The sequence below is a fragment of the Callithrix jacchus genome, chromosome 16 (genome assembly GCF_049354715.1).
Source record: "Callithrix jacchus isolate 240 chromosome 16, calJac240_pri, whole genome shotgun sequence".
In the NCBI taxonomy this organism is placed as follows: domain Eukaryota; kingdom Metazoa; phylum Chordata; class Mammalia; order Primates; family Cebidae; genus Callithrix; species Callithrix jacchus.
In genome coordinates, this window is record NC_133517.1 from 53401079 (window position 1) to 53428846 (window position 27768).

The following is a 27768-nucleotide window of genomic DNA, read 5'->3' on the forward strand; positions in this document are numbered from 1 at the left end:
TGTAGAGATAAGGTCTTGCTGTGTTGCCCAGGCTGTTCTTAAACTCCCAGGCTCAAGCAATCCTCCTGCCTTGGCCTCCCAAAGTGCTGGGATTACAGGAAAGAATCACTGCGCTGGCCCAGCATTCTTTTTTTTTTTTTAAGACAAGGTCTTGCTCTGTCACCTTCGCTGGAGTACAACAGCATGATCTTGGCTCACTGCAACCTCCGCCTCCCAGGCTCCAGTGATCCTCCTGCCTCAGCGTCCAGAGTAGCTGGGACTACAGGTATGTGCCATCACATCCAGCTAACTTTTGTATTTTTTGTGAAGATGGGTTTCCCCATGTTGTCCAGGCTGGTTTCAAACCTGAACTCAAGGAGATTGAATGATCTGCCTCCCTCGGCCTCCCAAAGTGCTGGCATTATAGGCGTGAGCCACTGTGCCCAGCCCCAGCATTCTTAATAGTAAAAGGCAGTGCATTCTCCTATGGGAACAAAGCAGGGTTGGCTGCTCTCACCACTTCTATTCATTCAGCACCATACTGGAGGCTTCACCAATGTAGTAAGTCAAGAAAAAGAAAAGGTCATCAAGATTTACAAATAAAATGGTCTATACGAAGAAGACATGATGCTCTATTTAGAAAATCCCAAATAATCTATAAAAAAGCAATCACAGGATATGTGGTTAATATCCAAAGATAAATTCTATATTCTATACACTAGCAATGAACAGTTAGAAGGTGAAATGAACAAAATTATACCATTTACAATGGCAGTAAAAACAAAATAGCTTTTACAAGTCTAACAAAATACCAGAATATACAGAATCTATGTGCTGAGAATTACAAAATACTAGTGAACAAAATCAAAGAAACCTAAATAAATGTAGAATTATTTCTAAATAAATATAGAAATATACTGTTTTCATGGATTGGAAGATTGAATGTTATCAACAAGATGACTCTAAAATTTACAGGGAGAAACAAAGGAACTAAAATAGCCAAAACATGATCGAAAAAGACCAAATGTGGGAGACTTAAAACACCCGAATCCAGAACTTACTATAAAGCATCTGGGTACGATGGCTCACGCCTGTAATCCCAGCACTTTGGGAGGCTGAGATGGGCAGATCACCTGAGGTCAGGAGTTTGAGACCAGCCTGGCCAACATGGTGAAACCCTGATCCCAGCTACTCGAGAGGCTGAGGCAGGAGAATCGCTTGAACCCGGGAGGTGAAGGTTGCAGTAAACCAAGACTGTGCCAATGCACCCAAGCCCGGGCAACAGAGCAAGATTCTGTCTCAAGTAAGCTGGCCATTAAAAAAACATTACAACTTCTGCTCTCTGAAAGACAGTGTTAAGAAAGTAAAAAGGTAAGCATGCAACAGACCTGTAAGAAAATATTTATGGCAAGGCACAGTGGCCCATGCCTATAATCCCAGCACTTTGGGAGACTGAGGCAAACAAATCACACAAGCCCAAGAGTTAGATCAGCCTGAGTAACATAGGCTGTCTCTACTCAAAAGCAAAACAATATGTATTAAAAGTTAAAAAAAAAAAAGTAATTTATAAGCCATAAATCCAACAAAGGACTTGTGCCCAGAATATAGAAAGATCTCTCAAAATTCAATAATAAGAAAACAACCCCATTTGTAAACGGGCACAAGAAGTGCCAGCAATGGTGGTGTATGCCTGTGGTCCTACCTACTTGGGAGGCCAAGGAGGGAGAATTGCCTGAGCCCAGGAGTTTGAGGCTGTAATGAGCCATTATCCTTCCACTGTACTCCAGCCTGGGCAACAGAGTGAGACTTTGTCTTTACAAAAAATTTTTTTTTGAGACAGAGTTTCCCTCTTGTTGTCCAAGCTAAAGTACAATGGTGCGATTTCCGCTCACTGCGACCTCCGCCTCCCCTCCCAGGTTCAGACAAATCTCCTGCCTCGGCCTCCCAAGTAGCTGGGATTACAGGCGCCTGCTACCATGCCCAGCTAACTTTTTGTATTTTTAGTAGAGATGGCATTTCACTATGTTGGCCAGGCTGGTCTCAAACTCCTGACCTCAGGTGATCCACTGGCTTCAGCCTCCCAAAGTGCTGGGATTATAGGCGTCAGCCACCGCACCTGGCAATCATAACTAATTCTAATATTTAACTCATTTCTCTAAAAACCTTAAAATGGAATCTGGCTGGGCGCGGTGGCTCATGCCTGTAATCCTAGCACTTTGGGAGGCCGAGATGGGTGGATCACATGAGGTCAGGAGTTCAAGACCAGCCTGGCCATCATCATGGTGAAATCCCATCTTCAAAAAAGATAAAATTAAATTAAAAAATAAAATAAAATAAAATGGAATCTACATACAGGTGAGGCTCCCTGGATTTGTCTTCTCTCTTCCTTAGTGGCCCCGTACCTGATTGCTCCAGAATCATTTGGCCACCACTTGGGCTGGACCATAAGAGCCCAGCACCCAATGGCACCACAGGGCCTGCCACTGGCGTTCACCTCCCTCTGCAGTGTGTTTGGCCAACACTCCAAGGCCCACTTGTCTCAGAGCAACATGTCCTGCTTTGCTTTTTTTTTTTTTTTTGACACAGAGCTTTGCTCTTGTTGTCCAGGCAGGAGTGCAATGGTGCAATCTTGTCTCACCACAACCTCCGCCTCCCAGGTTCAAACGATTCTCCTGCCTCAGCCTCCTGAGTAAGCTGGGTTATAGGCATGCACCACCATGCCTGGCTGAATTTTTTTTGTTGTTGTATTTTTAGTAGAGATGGGGTTTCTCCATGTTGGTCAGGCTGGTCTCGAACTCCCGACCTCATGTGATCCACCAGCCTTGGACTCCCAAAGTGGTGCGATTACAGGTGTGAGCCACTGTGCCCGGCCGCTTGAACATTATAACAGATAATTAAGCAGAAAGATCAATACACTGAACTCCACACATCAAGCAGTGCAGACTGACTGAGAGACTCCACAGACACTGCCAGGTACTGTGGTTAAAACATATTTGAGTTCTGGGTACGGTGGCATTTCACCTGTAATCCTAGCACTTTTTGAGGCTGAGATGGGAGAGTGGCTTGAGCTCAGGAATTTGAAAGCAGCCTGGGCAATATAGTGAGATCCCATCTCTACAAAAAATAAAAAATCAGCTGGGTGTGGTGGCACAGGCCTGTAGCCCCAGCTACTCAGGAGGCTGAGGTAGGAGGATTGCTTCAGCCCAGTTCAAGGCTGCAGTGAGCTGTGATCTCACCAATGCACTCCAGTCTGGGTGACAGAGTGAGACCCTGTCTCAAAAATACTAATTATTATTATTACATAGATATAAATATTTGAGTCTGTTAGATTCCATCCTATTCAAAATGGTTTTTGTTTTTAGAAAACTTTAATAATATTTTCTAATATTAAAAGAAACCTCCTAGTCCCAAATTCTTAGGAACTAACAGATTAAAACAGAGGCCTTGGCTCTCCAGTTCGTGCCTAATGACCCACAGAGCTGCTGTGAAGATGCTGAGGTCAGAATCAGCCGAACTGGTGGTGCCCACCTGCTGGGGCCTGCACGACAGGCCTGACAACCACGCACTTAAAGGCAACAGCACAGCGTGCTCTCACTGAGCTCTGATGTTTCAGGGTAAATACACAGACCCCACTTGGGGTACAGTGGGCACCGCGGTGATGGGCACGTCCTATCTTGCTCTCCTTCAAGAAGAAATTAGCATTCATATGGTAACTTCTTAAGTAAAAAAGCCCCAAATAGAACAATCTATTTCCTGCCTCTGTGTTCTGACTCCTGGGGAGCTGCCGAGAGGACTAGTGCAGTGCAGAGGCTCTGACTCAGATACCAGAAGGAGCCGGGCACAGTGGTCTGCACCTGTAGTCTTGGGGGGCTGAGGCAGGGGAGTCGATTGATCCCAGGAGGTTGAGGCTGCAGCATGCTATGATCACACCTGAGAATAGCCACTGCACTGCAGCCCAGGCAACATAGTTAGACCCTGTCTCTATTAACAAACAAAAGACAGCAGAGGGCACCTCTGCACGCAGACTGTGGCCCATACATCCACCCTCTGCCGGACCAGCGGCTCCTGATACCAGTGCCTAACACAGGTCAGGGGCAGCATGGGCTTAGAAGGCGGGCAAGGTAACAGGGCCTTACCTCCTGCTCGGGGGGCAGTGCGCACTGTTGCACGATGTACTCAATCATCGCCTCACCTCCAGGCTGCTCCAGGTAGCCATGGTGGGCCATGGCGCTGATCACCTGCACCACTGCCCGCTTCACCTGCCCAGAACCAATGGGAGATCAGAAAGGGGAGATGCAGACAGAGACTACCATGCCAGTCCAACCAGCAAAGGGGAACCTCACTCTTCCACCCACACCCATACATGTCCCCGCACCTGCACCTACACCCACACCTGGGTCTGCACCTGAATCCATACCTGTACCTGTACCTACCCCAACACCTGTACCTGCACCCACATCTGGGCCTGCACCTGTACCTACCTGTATCCATACCCAAGTCTGGGCCTGTACCCACATACTGGGGCCAACATTTACAACTATACTCACACCAATTCCTGCACCCACATCCACCCATGCCTGCTCCCGTACCTGTATCTGAACCTACAACTGTGCCAGCACTAACACCCACATCCATACCCATACATACCTGCATCCACACCTGAGCCTGCACCACCCCCATATCTATACCTACCTGCATCCACACCTGGGTCTGCACCTACACCCATATCTATACCTACCTGCATCCACACCTGGGTCTGCACCTACACCCATATCTATACCTACCTGCATCCACACCTGAGCCTGCACTCACACCCATATCTATACCTACCTGTATCCACACCTAGGTCTGCACCCGCACCCATATCTATACCTACCCGCATTCACACCTGGGTCTGCACCCACACCCGTATCTACACCTACCTGCATTCACACCTGGGTCTTAACCCACACCCATATCTACACCTACCTGCATTCACACCTGGGTCTGCACCCACACCCATATCTACACCTACCCGCATTCACACCTGAGCCTGCACTCACACCCATATCAATACCTACTTGTATTCACACCTGGGTCTGCACCCACACCCATATCTACACCTACCCGCATTCACACCTAAGCCTGCACTCACACCCATATCAATACCTACCTGCATTCACACCTGAGCCTGCACCCACACACATATCTATACCTACCTGCATCCACACCCATATCTATACCTATCTGCATTCACACCTGAGCCTGCACCCACACCCATATCTATACCCACCTGCATTCACACCTGAGCCTGCACCCACACCCATATCTACACCTACCTGCATTCACACCTGAGCCTGCGCCCACACCCATATCAATACCTATCTGCATTCACACCTGGGTCTGCACTCACACCCATATCTATACCTACCTGCATCCACACGTGGGTCTGTACCCACACCTGTTCCTGGATGTACCTGTACACACACCTGCACCTGCGTCTGCCTTTTTCTCCGTCCCTAGGCTGCTTGGAGGCCCCTCGGCTCCTGGAAGGCAGCCTTCCCATCAGCTTGTGGATGTGCTCAGGTCCGTAGGGAAGAATTCCTTTCCTCCACTCCCCCTCACCTCCCTCCTCTGCTGCTGGGGCCTCTCATCATCTCACTTACTTTCCCTCCTCCATCCACTTCCATCAAGCTGCATCCCAACTCCAAGAGACCTGCTCTGCTGAGTGAGGGCTCTGCCCAACCACTCTGCCCCCAGCCCCCAGACTCCTGGGCACTGGCAGCTGCCCTTCCCAGGCTCCAAATACACCCATCCCTCTGTCCGGGGCTCACCCTGGCCTTGGGGTGGGGCTGTTGTCCTTCTGGGCTAGTTTCTCTCATGTGACCCCCATGTTTCCCAGGGTGCATCATAAATCTAGTCCCTGAATCTTCAGTTGTCATCCAAATAATCCTAGAAGTTGAGCCTGCACGTCCAGCCTCACCCAGTAACTATAACTGGTGACTTGAAGGCACAGCCAGGCCAACATGGCCAAACCAGCCCTTTCCCCAGTCCCATGGCCTCTGCCCTCGCTGCCCTCCCTGGGGACCCTTCTCTCCAGCATCACAATCATGTCTCTGCCCCTTCAGCTCTCAGGTCCAGTGTCCCCACCCTGAGGAGGGTCCTCCGAGAACTTCCTCCTTGTCCCGCCTTGGAGAACAGGGTGGGTGCGGAGGAGTGAGCCAGCTAGATCCAGACTGTCCAGACTAGGTGCGTTTAACCACCTGGCATTGCAGGCATCCAAAATGACCAAAAGACCCCATCAGGGGCACGTCAGGGAGAAGAGCTCTGAATGTCGGGGAGTGTGTGGGACATGTAAGGGGCACCACAACAGATGTGGCTTGCGGTTCATTTCAGTAGCTTCTGGGGAAACACAACAAGAGTCTCACAGAAGGACCCCAACAGGAGCCCCAGCACAAGGCCTGGAGCAGACCCCAAGAGGGCTGGGGGATTCTGCTCCCCCTATAGTAAGCAGGTCCTACCCAAGACAGCAGATCCTGGGTAATCTGGGTGCAGACCTAACTTTCGCAATGATCCACCTGCTCAAAGATTGGCCCGGCCTCTGCCCTGAGGTCCTGGGAGGTCATCACTGAGCCCCCAGTGTCTGGCCTGGTAAGAATGTTCTTGTCCACATGGGGGTCTCCGGCCACATCAAATGGTCTCATGTGACAGGTGGGGGCTATGGGCCACATGGCATCAGCTCCACCTCCAGAGGGGCTGGAGACAGCTCAGCCACGAGGGCACCAATCAGGTCCACATGACAGACCCCAAGGCAGGAGCTTCCCTAGTTGTGATGCTCTGTGCACACTGACCCACATCACTGCTGTGGGAAGAAGCAGGGGTCTAACTCTGTCCATGACCCGAGGGGAGGACGGCAGGAAGCTCTGTGTGTGGCCCTCCTGGACTCTGTCCCAGGTACCCCAACCATGGCTGATGTGGACCTGCATCCTGTCACTTCAATCACCACGAGGAGAGCAGCACTGGGAGCTCTGAGTCCTTCTAGAGAATCACTGAGCCTGAGGGAGGGGCTGGGGCCCCAAGGACCTGTAATTGGTGCCAGTATAGGGTGGTCTTGGGGAGTTTCCTGAGTGAGATGTGGGAAAAGCGCCACCCACACACTGAACGGTACATTGTCGTCCTTTGTTCCCAAGCTCAGTCCAGCTGACGGTGGTGGCCGCCTGACTGGTGGGTGGCCGCACAGCACGGCCTGGCCTCACCCTGCAGCTGCCTGTGGTGTGGTGGTGCAGCCTGGGCTGGCCCATGCAGTTTACCTTGCTATTGGTGTCCAGAAGAGGAAGCCTCATGGAAGAAAGGATAAAAGGCTTCTTATCTTCCATCTGAGCAGCTGCAAGAAATGAACAGGACAGCTCAGCCTCCCACTGAGATGAGGACCTCAAGGTCCACGTCCACACTGCCAGGGGTCTGGCCTCCCCATGGCCCCCTTCAGGAGGAGGAGGGAGAATAAGCAAAGCATACCCACTTTCCTTCAGGGGACAAATAATTTACTTTCCTCAAACGACATCATGGTTGGTAGTTTAGGGCAGTATGTAGAAGAATGGGCCTGAGTCAGGTATACCCAGGTTCCAAAGCCAGGGAAATTCCTTCAGTGTTTCTCAAGTGCTACCGTATCGTAACAACTGAAAGGCATATGAAATACTGGGGCAGGGTCCTCTCCTGTGCCCCTGCCAGGCACTGACTCAGAAGGTCCTGGGGGGCTCAGGTGTGCATTTCTCACATGTTCCAAACTGAGCTAATGCTGCCGGTCTGGGGACCCCCTTGAGAACCATCAACAGTGTCTTCATTTCCTAACATTTAAATGGGGATAAAAAGTGGATGTTACCAAGTGGCTGAGAGACTATAAAAATTAAGGCTGCTAGGAACAGTGCAAGTGCTCTCTGAGGTCCACTGCACAGGACAGAACTGCTAACCCATATGACAGTCCTTGGAGAGAAGGGTCACCACAACCCCAAGGCCACAGATGAGGAAATGGAGGCCCCAGGGACTGTGGAGCAGCAAATGGCAGAGCCAGATGCAGCCACTTCATGCCCGGAGCACCTGCGTTAGTCTTGAGCCGAATGCCTTAAACCTGCACATTAACTCCCTACCCTGCCCGCCCCTCGCTGCAGACACACTGGGGTAGAACACCTTGTCTCTCATTGTCGGTTTCAAGGCTAGCTGCAGCTCTCTATGCCTAAGTTCCCCTAATTAATGCTCCGAGCTGGCGTTTAGTGCTGCTTTGGGATCCCAACCGGTCCCTTCTCCAAGGGTTTGGGGCATTCCCTTGTGGGAACTCCCCTGATGTCATTCTGGGCAACTGCAGCCATGGGTTCAGCAGGATGAAACAGATGTGTGCCACAGAAGCTCAGAAAACACAGGTTCCAGATCTAACCATGAGACATGCCATACTGCCTTTAGAACATGCTGTAAAGGATGTTCATGGCCTCAGAACTGGGAAGTATGGAAGACAATAGGAAAACATGAAAGGGGCCGAGTGTGGTGGCTCATGCCTGTGAACCCAGCACTTTGGGAGGTCGAGATGGGCAGATCACTTGAGCCCAGGAGTTCAAGACCAGCTTGGACAACATGGCGAAACCCTGCCTGTACTAAATATTACAAAAATTAGCTAGGTGTGATAGTGCAGGCCTATTGTCCCAGTTACTTGGGAGGCTGAGGCATGAGAGTCGCTTGTGCAAAGGAGACGGAGGTTGCAGTGAGCTGAGATCACACCACCACACTTTAGCCTGGACAACAGAGTGAGACTCCATCTCAAAAAAAAAAAGATGTAAGAAAAATTTGGTAAAAGACCACTCTAAAGTTCAGAATTTCTGCTAATCAAAACAGTATGAAGAGAGCTGGAAGGATAGCCACTGTGGTGGACGCAGCAAATGGTGCAGGGAATTCCAACAAGTCGACAAGAGCAAGACTCATCGACAGAAAGACGAAATGTGAACAAAAGTCCCAACTGCCAACACCCATGCAATGCCACTGGGCTTCCCTGCTGGTCAGAGAGACACAGGATGACAGCCTGGCAGGAACAGGCTTAGGAGTCCAGGCAAAAATCTCATTAGAGTAAGGGTGCTGGAACAGACCAAAATGCTTGGAGGCTGCTAGAGAAACTGGCACAGGACATTGGAAAACACCTCAGCATCATCTAAGAAGGCAGAGGATACACACCTAAGATCCAACAGTTCCATCTCAGGTAATGTTCCTGCCCCAGAGAAGCTGTGACGTATGCAGGGTGACCTGTTTATGACAGCAGACTGTCAAGAGCCCAAGCACACACTGCACTAGAATGGGGACTGATGGTGCACTGGCTTCCAAGCTATGGGACAGGACACAGCTACGGAAAAGAGCAGACGGGCCACCAACACAGTCACCCAGAGGAGTCCTGACCACACCCTGCTGGATAGAGGTCAAACACAGAAGAATACAGCAGTATGATCCTATTTCTATAAAGCTTGGAAACGGGCACGATCACACTTCATTACACAGGGACTCACACAAGGGAGGCAAAACTAAAACAATAAGGTCTGGTCCCACAAAAATTAGCCAGGCACAGTCGCGCACGCTTGTAGTCCCAGCTCCTCAGGAGCCTAAGGTGCAAGTATCACTTGAACCCAGGAGCAGAGGCTGCAACGAGCCAAGATCGTGCCACTGCACTCCAGCCTGAGTGGCAGAGTGAGACCCTGTGAGAGTTAGTGACTGCCGTGGAGGGGCTGATGGACTCAGCTCAAACACGACTTCTTTTTTTTTGAGACAGAGTTTGCTCTTGTTGACCAGGCTGGAGTGCAGTGGTGCAATCTTGGCTCACTGCAACCTCTGCCTCCTGGGTTCAAGCAATTCTCCCACCTCAGCTTCCTAAGTAGCTGGGATTACAGGTATAGACCACCACGCTCGGCTAATTTTGTATTTTTAGTAGAACTGGGGTTTCTCTGTGCTAGTCAGGCTGGTCTCAAACTCCCAAACTCAGGTGATCCACCTGCCTTGGCCTCCCAAAGTGCTGGGATTACAGGCGTGAGCCTCTGTGTCCAGCCTCAAACATGGCTTCTTAAATCCACCTATGTGTCCTCCGACAGGTTGAGCAACCCTTATCTCAAATGCTGGGGACCAGATGTGTTTCAGATTTCGGGGCCTTTCAGAGCTTGAAATATTTGCATATATACAATGAGATTTCCTGAAGATGGAGTCCAAGTCTAAACCCAAAGTTCATTTATGCTTCGTATATGCCTTATAGCTTGGAGGTAATTTCATACAAGATTTCTAAAATTTTGTGCACAAAACAAAGTTTGTGTACACGGAACTGTTAGAAAGCAAAGCTGTTACTATTTCAGCCACCTATGTGGACAATCTGTGGTTGTCTGCCACCTCCATGACTCCTGACTAAATTTATATGCTACCAATAAACAATCTTTTTTTTTTTAAGTGATGGGATCTCACTGTGTTGCCCAGGCTGGTCTCAAACTCCTGGTCTCAATCCTCCCACCTTGGCCTCCAAAACCACAGGAATTACTGGCATAAGCCACCATGCCCAGCTCAATATACAATCATTTTCTTACACTTATTCACATATAACAACTTAGCAATAGGCTGCGCGTGGTGTCTCATGCCTGTAATCTCAGCACTTTGGGAGGCTGAGATGAGTGGACCACGAGGTCAGGAGTTCAAGACTAGCCTGACCAACATGGCAAAACCCCGTCTCTGCTAAAAATACAAAAATTAGCCGGGTGTGGTGGTATGCGTCTGTAATCCCAGCGACTTGGGAGGCTGAGGTAGGAGAATTGCTTGAACCCAGGAGGCGGAGGTTGTGGTGAGCTGAGATCGCACCATTGTACTCCAGCTTGGGCAAAAAGAGTAAAACTCTATCTCAGAAAATAAAAAGGCCAGGTACAGTGGCTCACACCTGTAATCCCAGCACTTTGGGAGGCCGAGGCAGGCAGATCAACTGAGGTCGGGAGTTTGAGACCAGCTTGACCAACATGGAGAAACCCTGTCTCTACTAAAAATACTAGCCTGGGCAACAAGAGCAAAACTCCGTCTCAGAAAAAAAAAAAAGAAACATGGTGTCCAGTGACCTTGCAATCAATGGAGGCTGGAAGCCTGCTGTCGATGGCGGCTGCAGCTGCTTAAGAGCTGCTCTAGGTGCTCCAGTGGTGCTGCATGCACTTGGTTACCTGAACATGGTGTCTTCATTGTATTAATAGTATGTCATATTTTTTACTGCTGAGTTTTTGTTTTTTTTTTTTTTTGAGTTGCTCTGTCACCCAAGCTAGAGTGCAATGGTGCAATCTTGGCTCATTGCAACCTCCACCTCCCAGGTTCAAGTGACTCTCCTGCCTCAGCCTCCTGAGTAGCTGGGATTACAGGTGTGCACCACCATACCCAGCTAATTTTTGTATTTTTAGTAGAGATGGGGGTTTCACCATGTTAGTCAGGCTAGTCTCGAACTCCTGACCTCATGATCCACTTGTCTCAGCCTCCCAAAGTGCTGCAATTACAGGCATGAGACACCATTCCTGGCCTGCATTTTTTAGGTGAGAAGAAACCTCAGATCCAGCTGAGGGACCAGGAAGTGGTCCCCTAGGGAGGAGAGGTGTTCTGCCAGATGCTTTTTAAAATGATTCCTCCAGGGTCATGGGCCTCACTGAACAATGGTTTCTGTCTTAGACGTCACTGTGATTTGTGCACTGCCCTGGTCTCTTGCTCGGATACGAGTGCATGCTGCTCCAGCCATGTGTTTCTGCACATGCTTTCTGCACTGTTCAGGTCATCTTCATCATGATGTCAGTGTTCAAAAAGCTTCAAACTTTGGAGTGTTTGTGATTTCTAATTTTTAGATTACGGATACTCAACCTGTATTTATATTTCTCAATAACATGTTAAAGTGTAATGGTGCCTGGCCAAGATGATGAAACCCCATCTCTACTAAAAATACAAAAACCAGCCGGGCACGGTGGCAGGTGCCTGTAATCCCAGCTACTTGGGAGGATGAGGCAGGAGAATCACTTGAACCCAGGGGGCGGAGGTTGCAGTGAGCTGAGATTGCGTCATTACATGCCAGCCTGGGCGACAGAGTGAGACTCCATCTCAAAAAAAAAAAGTGTGATGGTTAATATTGAGTGTCAAGTTGATTGGACTGAAGGAGGCAAAGCATTGTTGCTGGCTGTGTCTGTGAGGGTGTTGCCAAAGGAGAGTCACATTTGAGTCAGTGGACGGGAGAGGCAGACCAACCCTCAATCTGGGTGGGCACCATCTGATCAGCTGCCAGCAGGGCCAGAATGAAAGCAGGCAGAAGAATATGGAAAGACTAGACTGGTTTAGTCTCTGGCCTCCATCCTTCCGTGCTGGATGCTTCCTGTCCTCAAACGTCAGACTCCAAGTTCTTCAGCTTTGGGACTCAGACTGGCTTCCTTGCTCCTCAGCTTGCAGATGGCCTATTGTAGAACCTCACCTTGTGACTGTGTGAGTCAATGCTCCTTAAAAAACTCCCCTTTATATATGCATCTATCCTATTACTTCTGTCCCTCTAGAGAACCCTAATACAAAAAGTTAAAGAATATAAACAAACAACCCAATAGAAAAATGAACATGAGCCATGAGCAGTTACCACCCAGAAGAGGAAACAAGGGGAACAATGGCGGGGTGGGCATGGCCCCACACAAGAGAATGCAGAACACAAGCCAGGGTGCGGCTAAGGATTCAGGCCCATCCAGGCCCTTGTCCCTGAGATTCAAGACAACAAACGAACTAAAAAGCACAAAGCAAAGACCAAAAGCTACGGTCACTGATAACATTTCACATGCAGTGTGGTTTGCCTGCATTATTTTATTCATTCCTCAAGTTTATGTCGAGGCCAACTCCCTGCCAGGCCCTTTATAAGGCAGACGTGGCCTGCCCTCAAGTGGCTCCTGTCCTAATGCAAAAGACACAAAGACATCCAGACTGTAAGTAAGATCACATCATGAGAGGTGCAGATGAGAGGCCGAGAAACAGACTCTTGAGAGTGTTGCATTTGAAGAGGGCGGTCAGCACCAGGGACTATTCTGAAAAGTGGCACTGAAGCTAAGACCCAAAGAAAGAGAGCTGCTATGCAGGAGCCGCAGAAAGATGAGTCCAGGCTGGAAGAGCCTCCACCATCAGGAGGCCTGGTGTGGCCACAGACGGGTCCCTGGTGGGAGGATGGCCCTGGGAGCTGGTGGGAACGGAAAGGCCGTGGGGAGGAGCAAGGCACTGTTCCAACTTCAGGGCATGGCCAAGAATGACCAGCACCAGGATATTCTAGCGAAATCACTGTGTTTTTTAAAACAAGAACATCTTTTGGACATCTGAAAACAGGAACAAAACAAAGAAACAAACAAAAAAACATGGCATCTAAGAGGATAGAAAATTAGATTATCATCAGACTTGGGTAACAATGCTTTATGCCAGAATAGGGTTGCCAGATAAAATATGGGATGTTCAGTTAAATTTGAATTTCAGATAAACAACGAATAATTTTTTTTTTTAGATGGAGTCTTGCTCTATTGCCCAGGATGGAGTGCAGTGGTGCAATCTTGGCTCACTGCAACCTCTGCCTCCCAGGCTCAAGTGATCCTCCTGGCTCAGCTTCCTGAGTAGCTGGGATTACAGGTACGAGCCACCATGTCCAGATAATTTTTGTATTTTTAATAGAGATGGAGTTTCACCATGTTACCCATGCTGATCTTGAACTCCTGCCTCAACTGATCTGCTGGCCTTGGTCTCCCAAAGTGCAGGGATTTACAAACGTGAACCACTGCTCTCAGCCCAACAAATCATGTTTCAGTACAAAATGTCCCAGACAATATTTGGGGCATCCTGTTTATTTGTTTTTGCTAAATGTGGCAACTTTCTGCCAGAAGAACAAGGAATAACTTTTAAGACACTCAAGGAAATGTCAGCCAGGAATCCTGTAATCAGCCAAACTATCAAATATAAAAGGCACAAATAAACTATGATCAGCAAGCATGAGATCTAGGATCATGTTCCCATGAGCCCTTCCCATGGAACCTGCAGAGAATGAGCTTTGGACAACAAGAACGGCAGAGAGCCGTGAACAGAGGATGGGGCAGAGCGTCACATGTGCAGTTGCCTGCAGAACCAACACCAAGAAGGCAGAGAAGGGAGAGCACGTAATCTAACAGCCATGGCTACTCAAATGACACAGACGCAGGGCACCGCTGTTAGATCAGCAGACTGTGGGAGAGTGCATGTTATCAGTCATGTGATTGGTGACGGCAACATCAGTATTATTCTAGTGTATGTGCTGTCTCTGTAACAGAGATAAAACAAACCAATAATTTTGGGATAGTCCACTTCTATTAACCTTGAGAACTGGATTCATGAGAACAGAGATATAGTTGTAACAGAAAAGAGGTTAGATGTGGTGGCTCATGCCTGTAGTCCCAACACTCTGGGAGGCTGAGGTGGGTGGATCACTTGAGGCCAGGAGTTCGAGACCAGTCTGGCCAACATGGTGAAACCCCATCTGTACTAAAATACAAAAACTAACCAGGTATGGTGGCGCATGCCTACAGTCCCAACTACTAGGGAGGCTAGGCAGGAGAATCGCTTGAACATGGGAAGCAGAGGTTGCAGTTAGCCAAGATCCCACCACTGCACTCTGGCCTGGGCAACAGAGCAAGACTCTGGCAAAAAAAAAAGATGTAATAGAAAAGAGGTAAAAATCTGTGAGGTCTATATGTTAAATCTGAAGTATCAACATGAACTCATAAGGTATTATCTATCTGCTGTTAAAGATGTGCTAGCTCTGTCTACTGATAAGGCGCAGGAATAGTAACCATCCAGAAGTAACGAGCCCTCTAGAAACAGACTGCTGTCTGAAAAGGCAACTTCTTGGCTACGTGCGGTGACTCATACTTGTAATGCCAGCACCATAGCAGGACGAGGTAAGTGGATCACTTGAGCCCAGGAGTTCAGGATCAGCCTGGGCAACATAGTAAGACCCCATCTCTACAAAAAATTTAAAAATTAGCCAGGCATGGTGGTGTGCACCTGCAAGTCCCAGCTACTTGGGAGGCTGAGACAGGAGGATCCCTTAAGCTCAGGAGGTTAAGGCTGCATTGAGCCATGTTTGAGCCGCTATACTCCAGCCTAGGCAACAAAACAAGATCATTTCTATTAAAAAAAAAAAAAAAAGGCAGCTTCTCACTAAAAGGAACCAGGGTTTTTTTGTAGAAATGACTGATTCCACGTTTGAAGCAAGAAACAGATGAAAGAAGCCTAAAACATGAGCTGCCAAACTGTCAGAAGAATTCAGATCTCAAGAGACTGCCACTTGCCAAAGACAGACAATCCGAGCTTCAATAATGGTGATGACTGCACTGCATCAAAGCCATCCAACGTGTCCTTTCCAGCCACCTTTGGAGGGGATACAGAACCAATCCACTACATTGAAAAACTGATAAATAACAACACTAAAGAATCAAGGGCTAAACTTCTCTTTTCCTTTTTTTTTTGAGACAGCGTTGTACTCGTTGCCCAGACTGGAGGACAGTGGTGTGATCTTGGCTCACTGCAACCTCCGCCTCCTGGGTTCAAGGGATTCTCCTGCCTCAGCCTCCCAAGTAGCTGGGATTATAGGTGCGTACCACTGCACCTGGCTAATTTTTCATATTTTTAGTAGAGACGGGATTTTACCATGTTGGCCAGGCTGGTCTTGAACTCCTGACCTTAGGTAAACTGCTTGTCTCGGTCTCGCAAGAAAGTATCTCTTTGTCAAGGTGTTCCACTTAATCAATGAAAAAAATGATAGAATTCCAGTATTAACCCCCTACCAATTAATTAATTAATGGGTACAGGCATTCAGCATCAATGCTGCTAGGACTGATGCTCAAAAGACAGAACACCACATATCATGTGGCCCCTATCATCTTGCCCAAGAGACTAAACTTGAGTCCGAACGTTCCTGAATCTAGCTGCCACTGTGCAAGAAATTCGGATGGCAGAGAAGCATGTTGACTTGCACCTTGACAATGCAGTCAGCAAAACTCAACGATAAGAAAATCCACAGAACAAACAGCCAGGTTCTTCTTTTTTTTTTTATTTAAAGATGGAGTTTTGTTCATGTGGCCCAAGCTGGAGTGCAATGGCATGATCTCGGCTCACCGAAACCTCCATCTCCTGGGTTTAAGTGATTCACCTGCCTCAGTCTCCAGAGTAGCTGGGACTACAGGCGGGCACCACCAAGCCCAGTTAATTTTTGTGTTTTCAGTAGAGACGAGGTTTCACCATGTTGACCGGGATGGTCATGATCTCTTGACCTCATGATCTGCCTGCCTCAGCCTTCCAAAGTGCTGGGATTACAGGCGTGAGCCACCACACCCAGTCTCTTCTCTATTTAAATTACGAGAGAAAGAGAAGAATGCAGGGGAACCTGTAGCTTATGAGGGACTTACATATGGAAAATTGCTATTTCACAGGGAAGGAGTTTCAGTTTTGCAAGATGAAAAGCGTTCTGGAGGCCAATGGTGGTGACAGTTGCCTAACAATTTGAATGTACTTAACACTACTGAAGTGTTTGCTTAAAAATGATAAAGATGGTAAGTTTTATGTTATTGTACCACACTAAAAATAAACAAAATCACCAATGGTCAAGCCTCCAAAAAAAGACTTAAACATATAGAGAAATATATTTATATATTATCTATATATAAATTTGTTGTGTCTCACTCTGTTGCCCAGTGTGCACAGTGGCACGATCGGGGCTCACTGCAACCTCTGTCTCCTGGGCTCAAGCGATTCTCATGTCTCAGCCTCCCGAGTAGCTAGGACAGGTATGTGCCACTACACCCAGCTAATTTTTGTATTTTTAGCAGAGACAGGGTTTTGCCATGTTGTCCAGGCTGGTTTTGAACTCCTGGCCTGAAGTGATCTGCCCACCTCAGCCTCCCAAAGTGCTGGTATTAGAGGTGTGGCTCACACCCACTGCACCCAGCCTGTATATGTAAACTTTTTTTTTGAGATGGAGTCTGGCTCTGTCGCCCAGGCTGGAGTGCAGTGGCATGATCTCAGCTCACTGCAACCTCCACCTCCCAGGTTCAAGCAGTTTGTCTCAGCCTCTCAAGTAGCTGGGATTACACACCTGCCACCACACCAGCTAATTTTTGTACTTCTAGTAGAGATGGAGATTCACCATATTGGCCAGGCTGGTCTCAAACTCCTGACCTTAAGTGATCCACCTGCATTGGCCTCCCAAAGTGCCAGCATTGCCAGGCATGGCAGCTCACACCTATAATCCCAGCAGTTTGGGAGGCTGAGATGGGTAAATCACAAGGTCAGGAGTTTGAGACCAGTCTGGGTAATACGGTGAAACCCCATCCCTACTAAAAATACAAAAATTAGCTGGGTGTGGTGGTGTGTGTCTGTAATGCCAGCTACTCAGGAGGCTGAGACAGAAGAATCAATCTCTTGAACCTGGGAGGCAGAGGCTGCAGTGAGCCAAGATTGTGCCACTGTACTCCAGCGTGGTGAAAGAGCAAGAAAAAAAAGAGCTATTAAAAAAAAAAAGTGCTAGCATTATAAGGCACGAACCACTTCACCCAGCCATACCTAAGCTTTTAAAGTGGACACAGCTAATCACAAGGCAGCAATTACTATAAAAATCAGGACAGCTGTTACTTGTTGAGGAGTGAAGAACCGTGACTGGAATAGGATGCAAAGAGGGGTGCGTCGGTGGCAACTTCAATCCAAAAGAGCTGGTGGTGGATCTGATGGTGTTGTCTTGGAAACGGTAAGTTACACATTTGTTTTACGTGGTTTCTACATGTTATTTATTTATTTATTTATTTAGACACAGGGTCTCACTCTGTAGCCAAGGCTGAAATGCAGTGGCACCGTCACAGCCCCTGCAGCCTCGACCTCCTTGGGCTCAGGTGATCCTCTCACCTCAGTCTCCAGAGTAGCTGGGACTACAGATGCATGCTACCACACCCAGCTAACTTTTTGTATTTTTAGTAGAGACAGGATTTCACCATGTTTTCCAGGCTAGTCTCAAACTCCTAGAATGAGGTGATCTGCCTGCTGCAGCATCCCGAAGCGCTGGGATTACAGGCGTGAGCCACTGTGCACTTCCGTGATTTCTTTCATAATAAAGATTTTTCAGTGGGGATGAACAATCTTGAAGAAGAACAAAGTTGAAGGACATCCTCTACCAGAATTAAAGATTTACGATAAAACTAAAACAATTAAAGTGTGATATTGGCCTGTAATCCCAGAACTTTGGGAGGCTGAGGCAGGTAGATCACTTGAGTCCAGGAGTTCAAGACCAGCCTGACCAACATGGTGAAACTCCATCTCTATTAAAAATACAAAAAAAAAGGCTGGCCATGGTGGCTCACGCCTGTAATCTCAATATTCTGGGAGGCTGAGGCAGTTGGATCACCTGAGATTACAAGTTCAAGACCAGCCTGGCCAATATAAAACCCCATTTCTACTAAAAATACAAAAATTAGCCAGGCATGGTGACATGCACCATTCCAGTTATTCAGGAGCCTGAGGCAGCAGAATTTCTTGAATCCAGGAGACAGAGGTTGCAGTGAGCCAAGACTGTGCTTCCAACCTGGGTGACAAAGTAAGACTCTGTTTCAAAAAAGAAAAAAGAAAAAAAGAGAAAGTGTCATATTGGTGTAAGGAAACAATAGAGCCCTGAAATAACCCACTAATACGTGATGGTATAAGTTGAATTGCGGCCTCAAAATTCATATGTGCAAATCCCAATCCCTGTGCCTCAGAATGTGGCCTTACTTGGAAACAGTCACTGCAGAAGTAATGAGTTGAGAGGGGGTCACACTGGAGTAGGATGGGCTCTTCATCCAATATGGCTGGTGCCCTTATAAAAGGGGGATATAGGCGTGCAGGAAAAGTGCAAGTGAAGATAAAACAGAGATACAGATAGGCGTGCAGGAAAAGTGCACGTGAAGATAAAACAGAGATCAGGGCAATAGAAAAGAAAACCCCACCACCCAGTCTGTGGTACTTTGTTACTGGAGCTGTTAAACTAATACATAAGGTTACTTGATCTTCTACCAAGGGACAGAAGCAATTCAACAGAGAAAGTAAAGTCTTCTCAACGAGTGAGACTGGAACAACTGGACATCCATACAAAAACAACCTTGCAGGCCACGAATGTGGCTCATGCCTGTAATCTCAGCACTTTGGGAGGCCGAGGTGGGAGGATCACCTGAGATGACAGGAGTTCGAGACCAGCCTGACCAACACTGCAAAATCCTGTCTCTACTAAAAATATAAAATTAGCCATGCATGATGGGGCTGCCTGGAATCTCAGATACTTGGGAGGCTGAAGCAGAGACTCGCTTGAACCTGGGAGGTGGAGGCTGCAGTGAGCTGAGATTGTGCCACTGCACTTCAGCCTGGGCAACAAGAGCAAACTCTGTCTCAAATAATAATAATAATAATTAATTTAAAAAAACCTTGCCTCCTACATTTCACCCACACTCAAAATTAGTAAAAGATAAATTATAGACATAAATTTGCAAGCTCAAGCAATAAAGCATCTAAAAGAAAACATAGAAGAATATCTCCATGACTTCTGGCAGCCAAAGCTTTCTTAGACATAAAGGTACTAATGACAGAAACATAGATTTATGTCTCTATGTATCCAATAAAGAACACTGCAAATAATAAAGTGACAAACAATCTAGTTGTTAAATGGACAACAGCTGGGCATGGTAGTATACTCCTGTAACCCATGCTACTCTGGAGGCCAGGAGGCTGAGGCTGCAGTAAGTTATGATCACCGCACTGAACTCTGGCCTGAGTAACAGTGAGACCCTGCCTCTATCAGTCAATCAAAATGGGCAAAAGAACAGAACAGCGGCCGGGCGTGGTGGCTCACACCTGTAATCCCAGCACTTTTGGAGGCCAAGGTGGGTGGATCACAAGGTCAAGAGATTGAGATCATCAATTGCTTGAGCCCAGGAGTTCAAGGCTGCAGTGAGCTGTGATTGCACCACTGCACTTCAGCCTTGGCAACAAAATGAGACCTTATCTCAAAACAAAAAAAAAAGTGACATAGATGTATACGTGCTGATGTTAAAAGTTCTCTAAGATATACTAACAAGTAAGTTTTGAAAAAAGTATGTTTTGAACTATATCATTTGGTTAAGAAAAAATGATTTCCTTGTGTACATGCATTTCTATGTATGTAAATGCACAAAGAACTTCAAGGAAAATAATGAAATATAGAGGAAAACAAAGTGAATTCTGAAAATCATAAATGTAATTGATGAATTAACAAAGGAAAACTGAGCTTGGTTAATCCTATAAAACGCTGAACTTCTGAATGGAAAAATGTACCTCCAACAAGAACACTGGCACTAAGAATTCCACTTCAGATGCCAGCCCCGTCAGGTAAATGGGGGAGAAGCGCACCTGTCTCAAGGGTGACTTCTACCATCAGAGGCTGAGTGCGTGCTGCTGATGCAGACACTTTATTTTCGGTGGGACTGCCACACCCTCTGCTCCTGAGGCTCCCTTCCCCAAGGACCCCTAACCAGAGCAGCCCCTCTCTGTGTGGAAGCTGCAGGGGCTCTCCTCTCAGCCCCTCTACAGGGAGCAGGTGCCCCCTCCCCACCCGTACAGAGAGCAGGTTCTCCCCTCCCAGCCTTTCCATGGAGAGCAGGCGCTCCCTTCCGACACCTACAAAGAGCAGGTGCTCCTCTCTCCCCACCCCTATGGAAAGCCTACTCTCCTCCTAGCCTTTCTACAGAGAGCAAGTGCTCCCCACATAGCCTTTCCATAGAGAACAGGCACTCCCTCTCTGCCCCTTCAGACAGTGAGCGCTCCCCTCCCCGACCCTCCACAGAGAGCCTGCACTTCCCTCCCAACCTCTCCAGAGTGGACAGTGAGTGCTCCCCTCCCTGCTCCTCCACAGAGGGGGTGCTCCCCTCCCTGCCCCTCCACAGAGGGGGTGCTCCCCACCCTGCCCCTTCACAGAGAGCCTGCACTTCCCTCCCCTCCCAGCCTCTATCCAGCCTACCACAGCACTACCCTAGGCTCTGAAGTCTGGGCAGACCCAAAGCAGCAGAACCTCAGGCTGCTTCCAGTGGGGCAGGGGCCACTGAGGGTGTCCCACGGTGCCTGTGCCTGACTCCTAGCCTGGTGACATTTCACACTGTGGCCCTGTCTGCCCATCCTCCCTTGGCCCTCCTGCTTTCTCAAGCTGTTCCTACATGTCCCAGAACTCTGTATGCCTCCCTTGGTGGCGGCTGTTTGCAACCCAGCACCTGAGTGATAGTGAACCTCACGGGGCAGGGGGCAGTGTGACACTTCTGAAAAGGGCAGACTGAAAATATTTCAGGCTTTGCAGGTCACGTGTGGTCCCTCTGTTTGCTTTTATAACTCATTATAGCTTCCCAGCTCACAGACTGAGCAGGGCTGGCGGGCCATGGCCCCTGTGCACTGACCTGCGGAAGAGCCACACTGGAAAGCACAAGCTCACTAGTGAAAAATGGTATGTTTTTCAGGCTTATTACTAATCACTTCAGTTAGCCTTAAGGTCAGGCAAAGTGGCTCACACCTGTAATCCCAGCACTTGGGGAGGCCAGGGTGGGCGGATCACGAGGTCAGGAGATCGACACCATTCTGGTCAACATGGTGGAACCCCGTCTCTACTAAAAATACAAAAAATTAGCTGGGCATGGTGGCACGTGCCTATAATCCCAGCTACTCAGGAGGCTGAGGCAGGAGAATTGCCTGAACCCAGGAGGCGGAGGTTGCGGTGAGCCGAGATTGCGCCATTGCACTCCAGCCTGGGTAACAAGAGCGAAACTCGGTGTCAAAAAAAAAAAAAGCAAAAATTAGCTGGGCGTGGTGGCACACACCTGTTAGTCCCGGCTACTCAGGAGGCTGAGGCAGAGGAATCGCTTGAACCTCAGAGGCGGAGGTTGCAAGTGAGCCAAGATCACACCACTGTACTCCAGCCTGGTGACAGAATGAGACTCTGCCTCAAAAAAACAAAAACAAATAAATAAAGCCTTAAAACAAGGAAACGTAAAGTTTTTAGTCTAATTGAGAAGACTCCATCACACATAATGTAAATCGAGGGACACTGTACAAAACAACTGGCCTCCTTATCTCTTCAAGAGTAAAAAGGGCTGGGCACGGTGGCTCACTGTAATCCCAGGACTTTGGGAGGCTGAGGCAGGCAGATCACAAAGTCAGGAGTTCGAGACCAGCCTGGCCAATATGGTGAAACCCCATCTTTACTAAAAATACAAAAATTAGCCAAGTGTGGTGGTGCATGCCTGTAGTCCCAGCTACTGGAGAGGCTGAGGCAGGAGAAGTGCTTAAACCCGGGAGACAGAGGTTGCAGTGAGCCAAGATCATGCCATTGCATTCCAGCCTGGGCGACAGAGTGAGACTGCATCCCAAAAAAAAACAACCGAACAAACAGTAAAAAGGCTCTTCTTGGGCAAAGAAGTCTGAGAGACAATGAAACTAAACTAAACTAAAGTATGTCTTGGAATTGATCCCAGAATAAGCTAGAGCAGCTCGGGAACAGCTGTCTGAGGCTCTGGGAGCCCTCAGAGGCACAGTCATGTGGGCTCCCAGAGGCCACACCATGAGTGTGGCCACACATGGTGTCTGCAGCCAGCTGTCAAAGCAAGCATAAACCATCTGGTGAAGGGCAACCAGGTAACATTCTTACAACTTTTCAAAAAGTTTAGAATTTGACAAAATAGAAAGTAGGGAAATCTTTCTAGAGAATTCAAAACAGGATGGTACTGTCACCTAGAGGGACAACATCTGCCAGGACCTGCTCCACCCTGGACATGGCTGGGGTGGAGGCCAGGCTAGTGTGGAGGCACTCACCAGCCGAATTGATGACATGTCTGACCACCTGCAGGGTGCCCACGCGGGTCCTCTCATTGTTAGTGTCCAGCCTGGGAAGCAGGAAGGCCAGCAGGCGGTCAGGCGAGTTGCAGGCTACAGGGCAACAGGTACAGGTTAGGCTCAATGTCATCTTGTTCATCCCTATACACAGCATCCTCCTACTTCCCAGCACAGAGGAGCCAGGAGAGAGTCACTGTGTGAAGGTGAGAAGCTGGGGCCACCTAATCACTGGGCTCTGATGTCCTTGTGTAAGGCAGGGTCGGAGCACATGGCCTTTACCCTACAGCATCAGCACCACCCAGAGCATGCAGGGACTCAAATCTTGGCCCACGCAGCACACCAGTGCTTGTTTCAGCTTCTCCAACTCAGAGGGGGGCCCACAAGAGGGCCCTCAATGGCTCCTCCTGAGTCTCCTGGCTCCAGGCCCATCTAAGGCTCAAGGGGACTCGATTGTCAAGAACACAAACCACCAGCCCAAGCAGGGCTAATGCAGCCCTAACTCCAGGAGCTCTCTGGCAACGACTGTGGCAGCTCCCTTACCCGCTTACTAGGCCTCACTGCAGCTGCTGCCCAGTGCCATCCCCATTCCAGGTGGGCTCTGAAGGCCTGCTCTGCCTGGGCATCAGACCTGTGGTCCCTCCACCTGCCACAAGCCTGCCCCCAGCCTGTCTGCATCAGTCTCCCCACACCCCTCCTGCAGGACTTGTGTAAGGGCAGATGCTCATGCAGGTGGGGGGCCCCCGCCTGCCTGGCAAGCTCCAGGGAGATGCTGACACTGTGGCCCCAGCAAAGTGACAGCCCTGAGTACAAGCAGGACCCCTCCTCACACCGTCTGCTACCCCTCCAGGTTAGCTATGAGGGCCTGGCAGGGCACAGGGACAGCATCAATTTGGGGGGTGACAGGATGTATAGCACCTCCAGGAGGGTCATGGGAGGCTGGGCAGGCGACGAGGGCCAGCAGCCACACGCCACCTGGGGGAGCAGAGAGCAGGCCATGGAGGCAGAGATGGGGTGCGGAGGAACAGGTGGGTGGGGGGCAGGTAGGAAATGCGTGGACCAGACCATGATTGGAAGCCCCCAAGGATTTGGGCAGGGCAGTAGCACACTACTCCGAGGAGAACAATGTTCCAGGCTGCAACTGCTGCCCAGGCCCTGGTCCAGAGGACCCTGGAGACACAGGCAGACCCAGAAGAGGTGGAAACAGAGGCCTCCTCATCCCCAACCAATACCCCAGCCAATGCTACCCTCCACACGCAGCAGGCGGTGACCCCACAAGTGTCCGCAGGTCCCTGTGGGCAAGGCTGGGCCTCCCACTCACCCAGCACAGTGAAGCAGCGCAGCGCCTCCTTCTGGTTGCTCATCGCCAGGGGGCTTGAGGACTCCACAGGCACACAGATCTGCTCCAGGAACAGGCGCAGGGTTATAGACCCAGAGAGGCCACAAGAAAGGATCCTGCTCTCTGACAATTCTGGGTCTGGGCAGCTGGGCAGAGGGCTCCAGGTTTCCACCCCACGCCTGCAGCAGGAGCTCCAGGCTCTTCCTCATCCAGGCCCTGGGTGCAGGACAGTCTCACCCCTTGTACTCAGGAGTGCTCCAGGACCAGCCCCATTTCCTTACAATAGGAAAGAGGAGGGAGGGAGACAGCAACAGGCAGACACACAGCTGCTGTCGAGTCTTCAGCGACACATCCTGCTCCACCACCTTCCACCCCTCCTATCAGCGGCAGGAGAACAGATTCCCAAGAGACATTTTTTACTAGAGAGGAGTGTTCCAATGGGCATGACGCCTGGAACCCAGGCTGGAAAGCATAAAGCACTGGAACCCAAAACTTCTGGAGTCCACTTGTTTAAAGTCATAAGGAAAAAAATACTCAAATTGGTAAAAAGCAAAAACTAAGGCTGTTGGCTGGGCATGGTGGTGCATGCTTGTGGTCTCAACTACTCAGGAGGCTGAAGTGGGAGGCCTGCTTAAGCCCGAAAGGTTGAGGCTGCAGTGAGCTATGATGGCGCTACTGCACTCCAACCTGGGACAGAGCAAGACCCTGTCTCTATTTTCTTTTCTTTTTTTTTTTTTTACATTGCTATAAAGACATGTCCAAGGGACCCTGTCTCAAATAAATGAACAAACAACAATATAAAACTAAGAATGTTGGCAGATGCCTCTCTGGGCTCCACGGTACCTTAGCAGTGATGCCAAAGCACACCCCCACTAATCCAGGTGTGACATCCTACGACCCTACTCGCAGGTCAGCAAAGGGCGCTGACAGGGTCTCTGTACAAAGGGCTCCAAAGCAATTCTTCAGCAGAGCCCTCTTATGAGCCAGAAGAGGTAACCACAGCAAAGGCCCCAGGCCCACAGGGCCACAGCCCAACCTGGGTTCTTAGAAAACTGTCAGGAAGCACAGTGAGGTGGAGGATTTGGCCCCAGGGCTCGGCTCTAGGTTCCCTGCTATCTGCTTGTTATTTCTACTATAAAGATGAAGTATGATCATAAGAGATGCTGCAGCTTCCTGCCTGCTCTTTCAGATCACTTGCCCTGCAGGAAGCAGCCACCATGGTGTGAGGACACTTCATCGGCCTTACAGAGATGGATATGGTGAGGAACTAGGGCCTTCAGCCAACAGCCATGCGAATGAACAGCCTTAGAAGCAGATCCTCCAGCCCCAGTTGAGCCAGCTGTAAACTAACAAGGGACCCTGAGTTTGACTGACCCTCTGAGCTGCTCTCGCTTTCTGGACCCACTGTGAGATAATGGCTGTTGTTGTTTTAAGGTGGTCAGTTTTGTGGTAATTGGTTACACGGCAATACATAACTAATGCATATGGGTATTCATATGGAAAAAAGATACCCATAATGCATATGGGTATTCGTATGGAAAAAAGATTCAGAAATGGATTCTCATTCCTTACGGAAAATAAATCCCAGATGGATTAAATAATAAAAGCGTAGGGGGCCAGGTGCAGAGTCTCACACCTATAATCCCAGCACTCTGGGAGGCCAAGGTGGGTGGATCACCTGAGGTTAGGACTTCGAGACCAGCCTGGCCAACATGGTGAAACCCATCTCTACTAAAAATACAAAAATTGCTGGGTGTTGTAGCACACACCTGTAATGCCAGCTACTTGGGAGGCTGAGGCAGGAGAATGACTTGAACCTGGGAGATGGAGGTTACAGTGAGTCAAGACTGCACCATTGCACTCCAGCCTGGGCAACAGAGTGGCAGACTCTGTCTCGAAATAATAATAATAACAATAATAATAGCAGAGGGAAAATTGGGAGAATTCAGAAAACAACAATCACTGAATTTTTTTTTTTTTTTTTTTTTTTTTTTTTTTGAGACAGTCTTACTCTGTTGCCAAGACTGGAGCACAGTGGCACGATCTTGGCTCACCACAACCTCTGCCTACTGGGTTCAAGTGATTCTCCTGCCTCAGCCTCCCAAGTAGTTGGGATTACAGGCACCCGCCACTATGCCTAGCTAATTTTTTGTATTTTTAGTAGAGATGGTGTTTCACCATGTTGGACAGGCTAGTCTCGAAATCCTGACCTTGTGATTCACCTGCCTCAGCCTCCCAAAGTGCTAGGATTACAGGTTTGAGCCACCATGCCCGGCTGCTAATCACTGACTTTGAAATGCTTTTCTATGTATAACAAAACCTGAACTATAACATAAAAAATGGATAAATGATAATGTAAAAATTAAACAACTTTGTATGGCCAAAAAATTTCATAAACAAAGTTAAAAGATAAAGGACAAAGTAGCATGTGTGTGTGGTCCGGGAAGGGGATGAGGCAGAAGGATCGCTTGAGCCTAGGAGGCCAAGGCTGCAGTGAGCTATTATCGACACTGTACTCCAGCCTGGGTGACTAAGCGAGACCCTGTCTCAAGAATGAATTAATGAATCAATGACAAAGTAGGAGCAAATATTTTCACACACACCTGTAATCTCTATACTTTGGGAGGCTGAGACAAGAGGATCACCTAAAGCCAGGAGTTGGAGACCAGCCTGGGCAACAGAGTAAGACTCTGTCTCAAAAAAGAAACAGAGTCTCACTATGTTGCCCAGGCTAGAGTGCAACGGTGCAATCTGGGCTCACTGCAACCTCTGCCTCCTGGGTTCAAGAGGTTCTCCAGCCTCAGCCTCCCAAGTAGTTGGGATTACAAGCACATGCCACCATGCCTGGCTAATAATTTTTGTATTTTTTCGTAGAGACGGGGTTTTGCCATGTTGGCCAGGCTGGTCTTGAACTACTGACTTCAGGTGATCTGCCCCCCTCAGCCTCCCAAAGTGCTGGGATTACAGGTGTGAGCCACTGTGCCCAGCCTAGACTCTGTTTCTACAAAAAATTAAAAACAAACAAAGCCAGGCATGGTGGCGTGCACCTGTAGTCACAGCTACTCTGGAGGCTGAGGTAGGAGGATTGCGTGAACCTAGGTGTTGGAAGCTGCAGTGAGCTATGATCACATCCCAGTACTCCAGCCTGCAGGACAGAGCAAGACCCTGTTGCCAAAAAAATTAAATAAGTAACTGTTACAGATCAATCTGAACAAAACCTAAACTGCAATGGAAAAACAAAAGAAATGAATGAATAGCTCGAGAATAGGAAACAACACATTTTTCTATCTTCTCAGCTTTTGTATACTCACATTTCCCTTTTCAATCCATTCTCTACTCCCATGCCCACCCCATGTAGATAATCACTCTTTTTGTTTTCATATTTTTTGCAAATCTGTATTGTTTTGCTCATCTTCAGACTGTGTAAATATTATGCCACAACTCTCTTTTTCACTACTACGTTTTTAGAATTGTAAGCCTTTCTCCATAGAGCTCTTGCACATTCTTCATTAATTCCTATACATAATAGGTTCCTTTTCTTTTTA

At 48.6% G+C, this 27768-nt stretch overlaps 1 protein-coding gene across 50 annotated transcripts in view; it reads right to left on the reverse strand.

Annotated features, from left to right (window-relative positions):
• MROH1 (maestro heat like repeat family member 1) overlaps positions 1-27768 on the reverse strand; it is a 109550-nt gene that overhangs the window by 36979 nt on the left and 44803 nt on the right. For all 50 annotated transcript variants that reach the window (XR_013527973.1, XR_013527974.1, XR_013527971.1 and 47 more), the window contains 4 exons: positions 24206-24284; positions 22867-22980; positions 7269-7342; positions 4116-4238 (listed from right to left, as the gene is read on the reverse strand). Coding sequence is in view for 44 of the 50 variants with exons in the window: in XM_078352916.1 (XP_078209042.1) it covers positions 4116-4238; positions 7269-7342; positions 22867-22980; positions 24206-24284 (390 nt within the window). In the remaining 6 variants the exon portion in view is untranslated. The remainder of the gene's footprint in view (positions 1-4115; positions 4239-7268; positions 7343-22866; positions 22981-24205; positions 24285-27768) is intronic.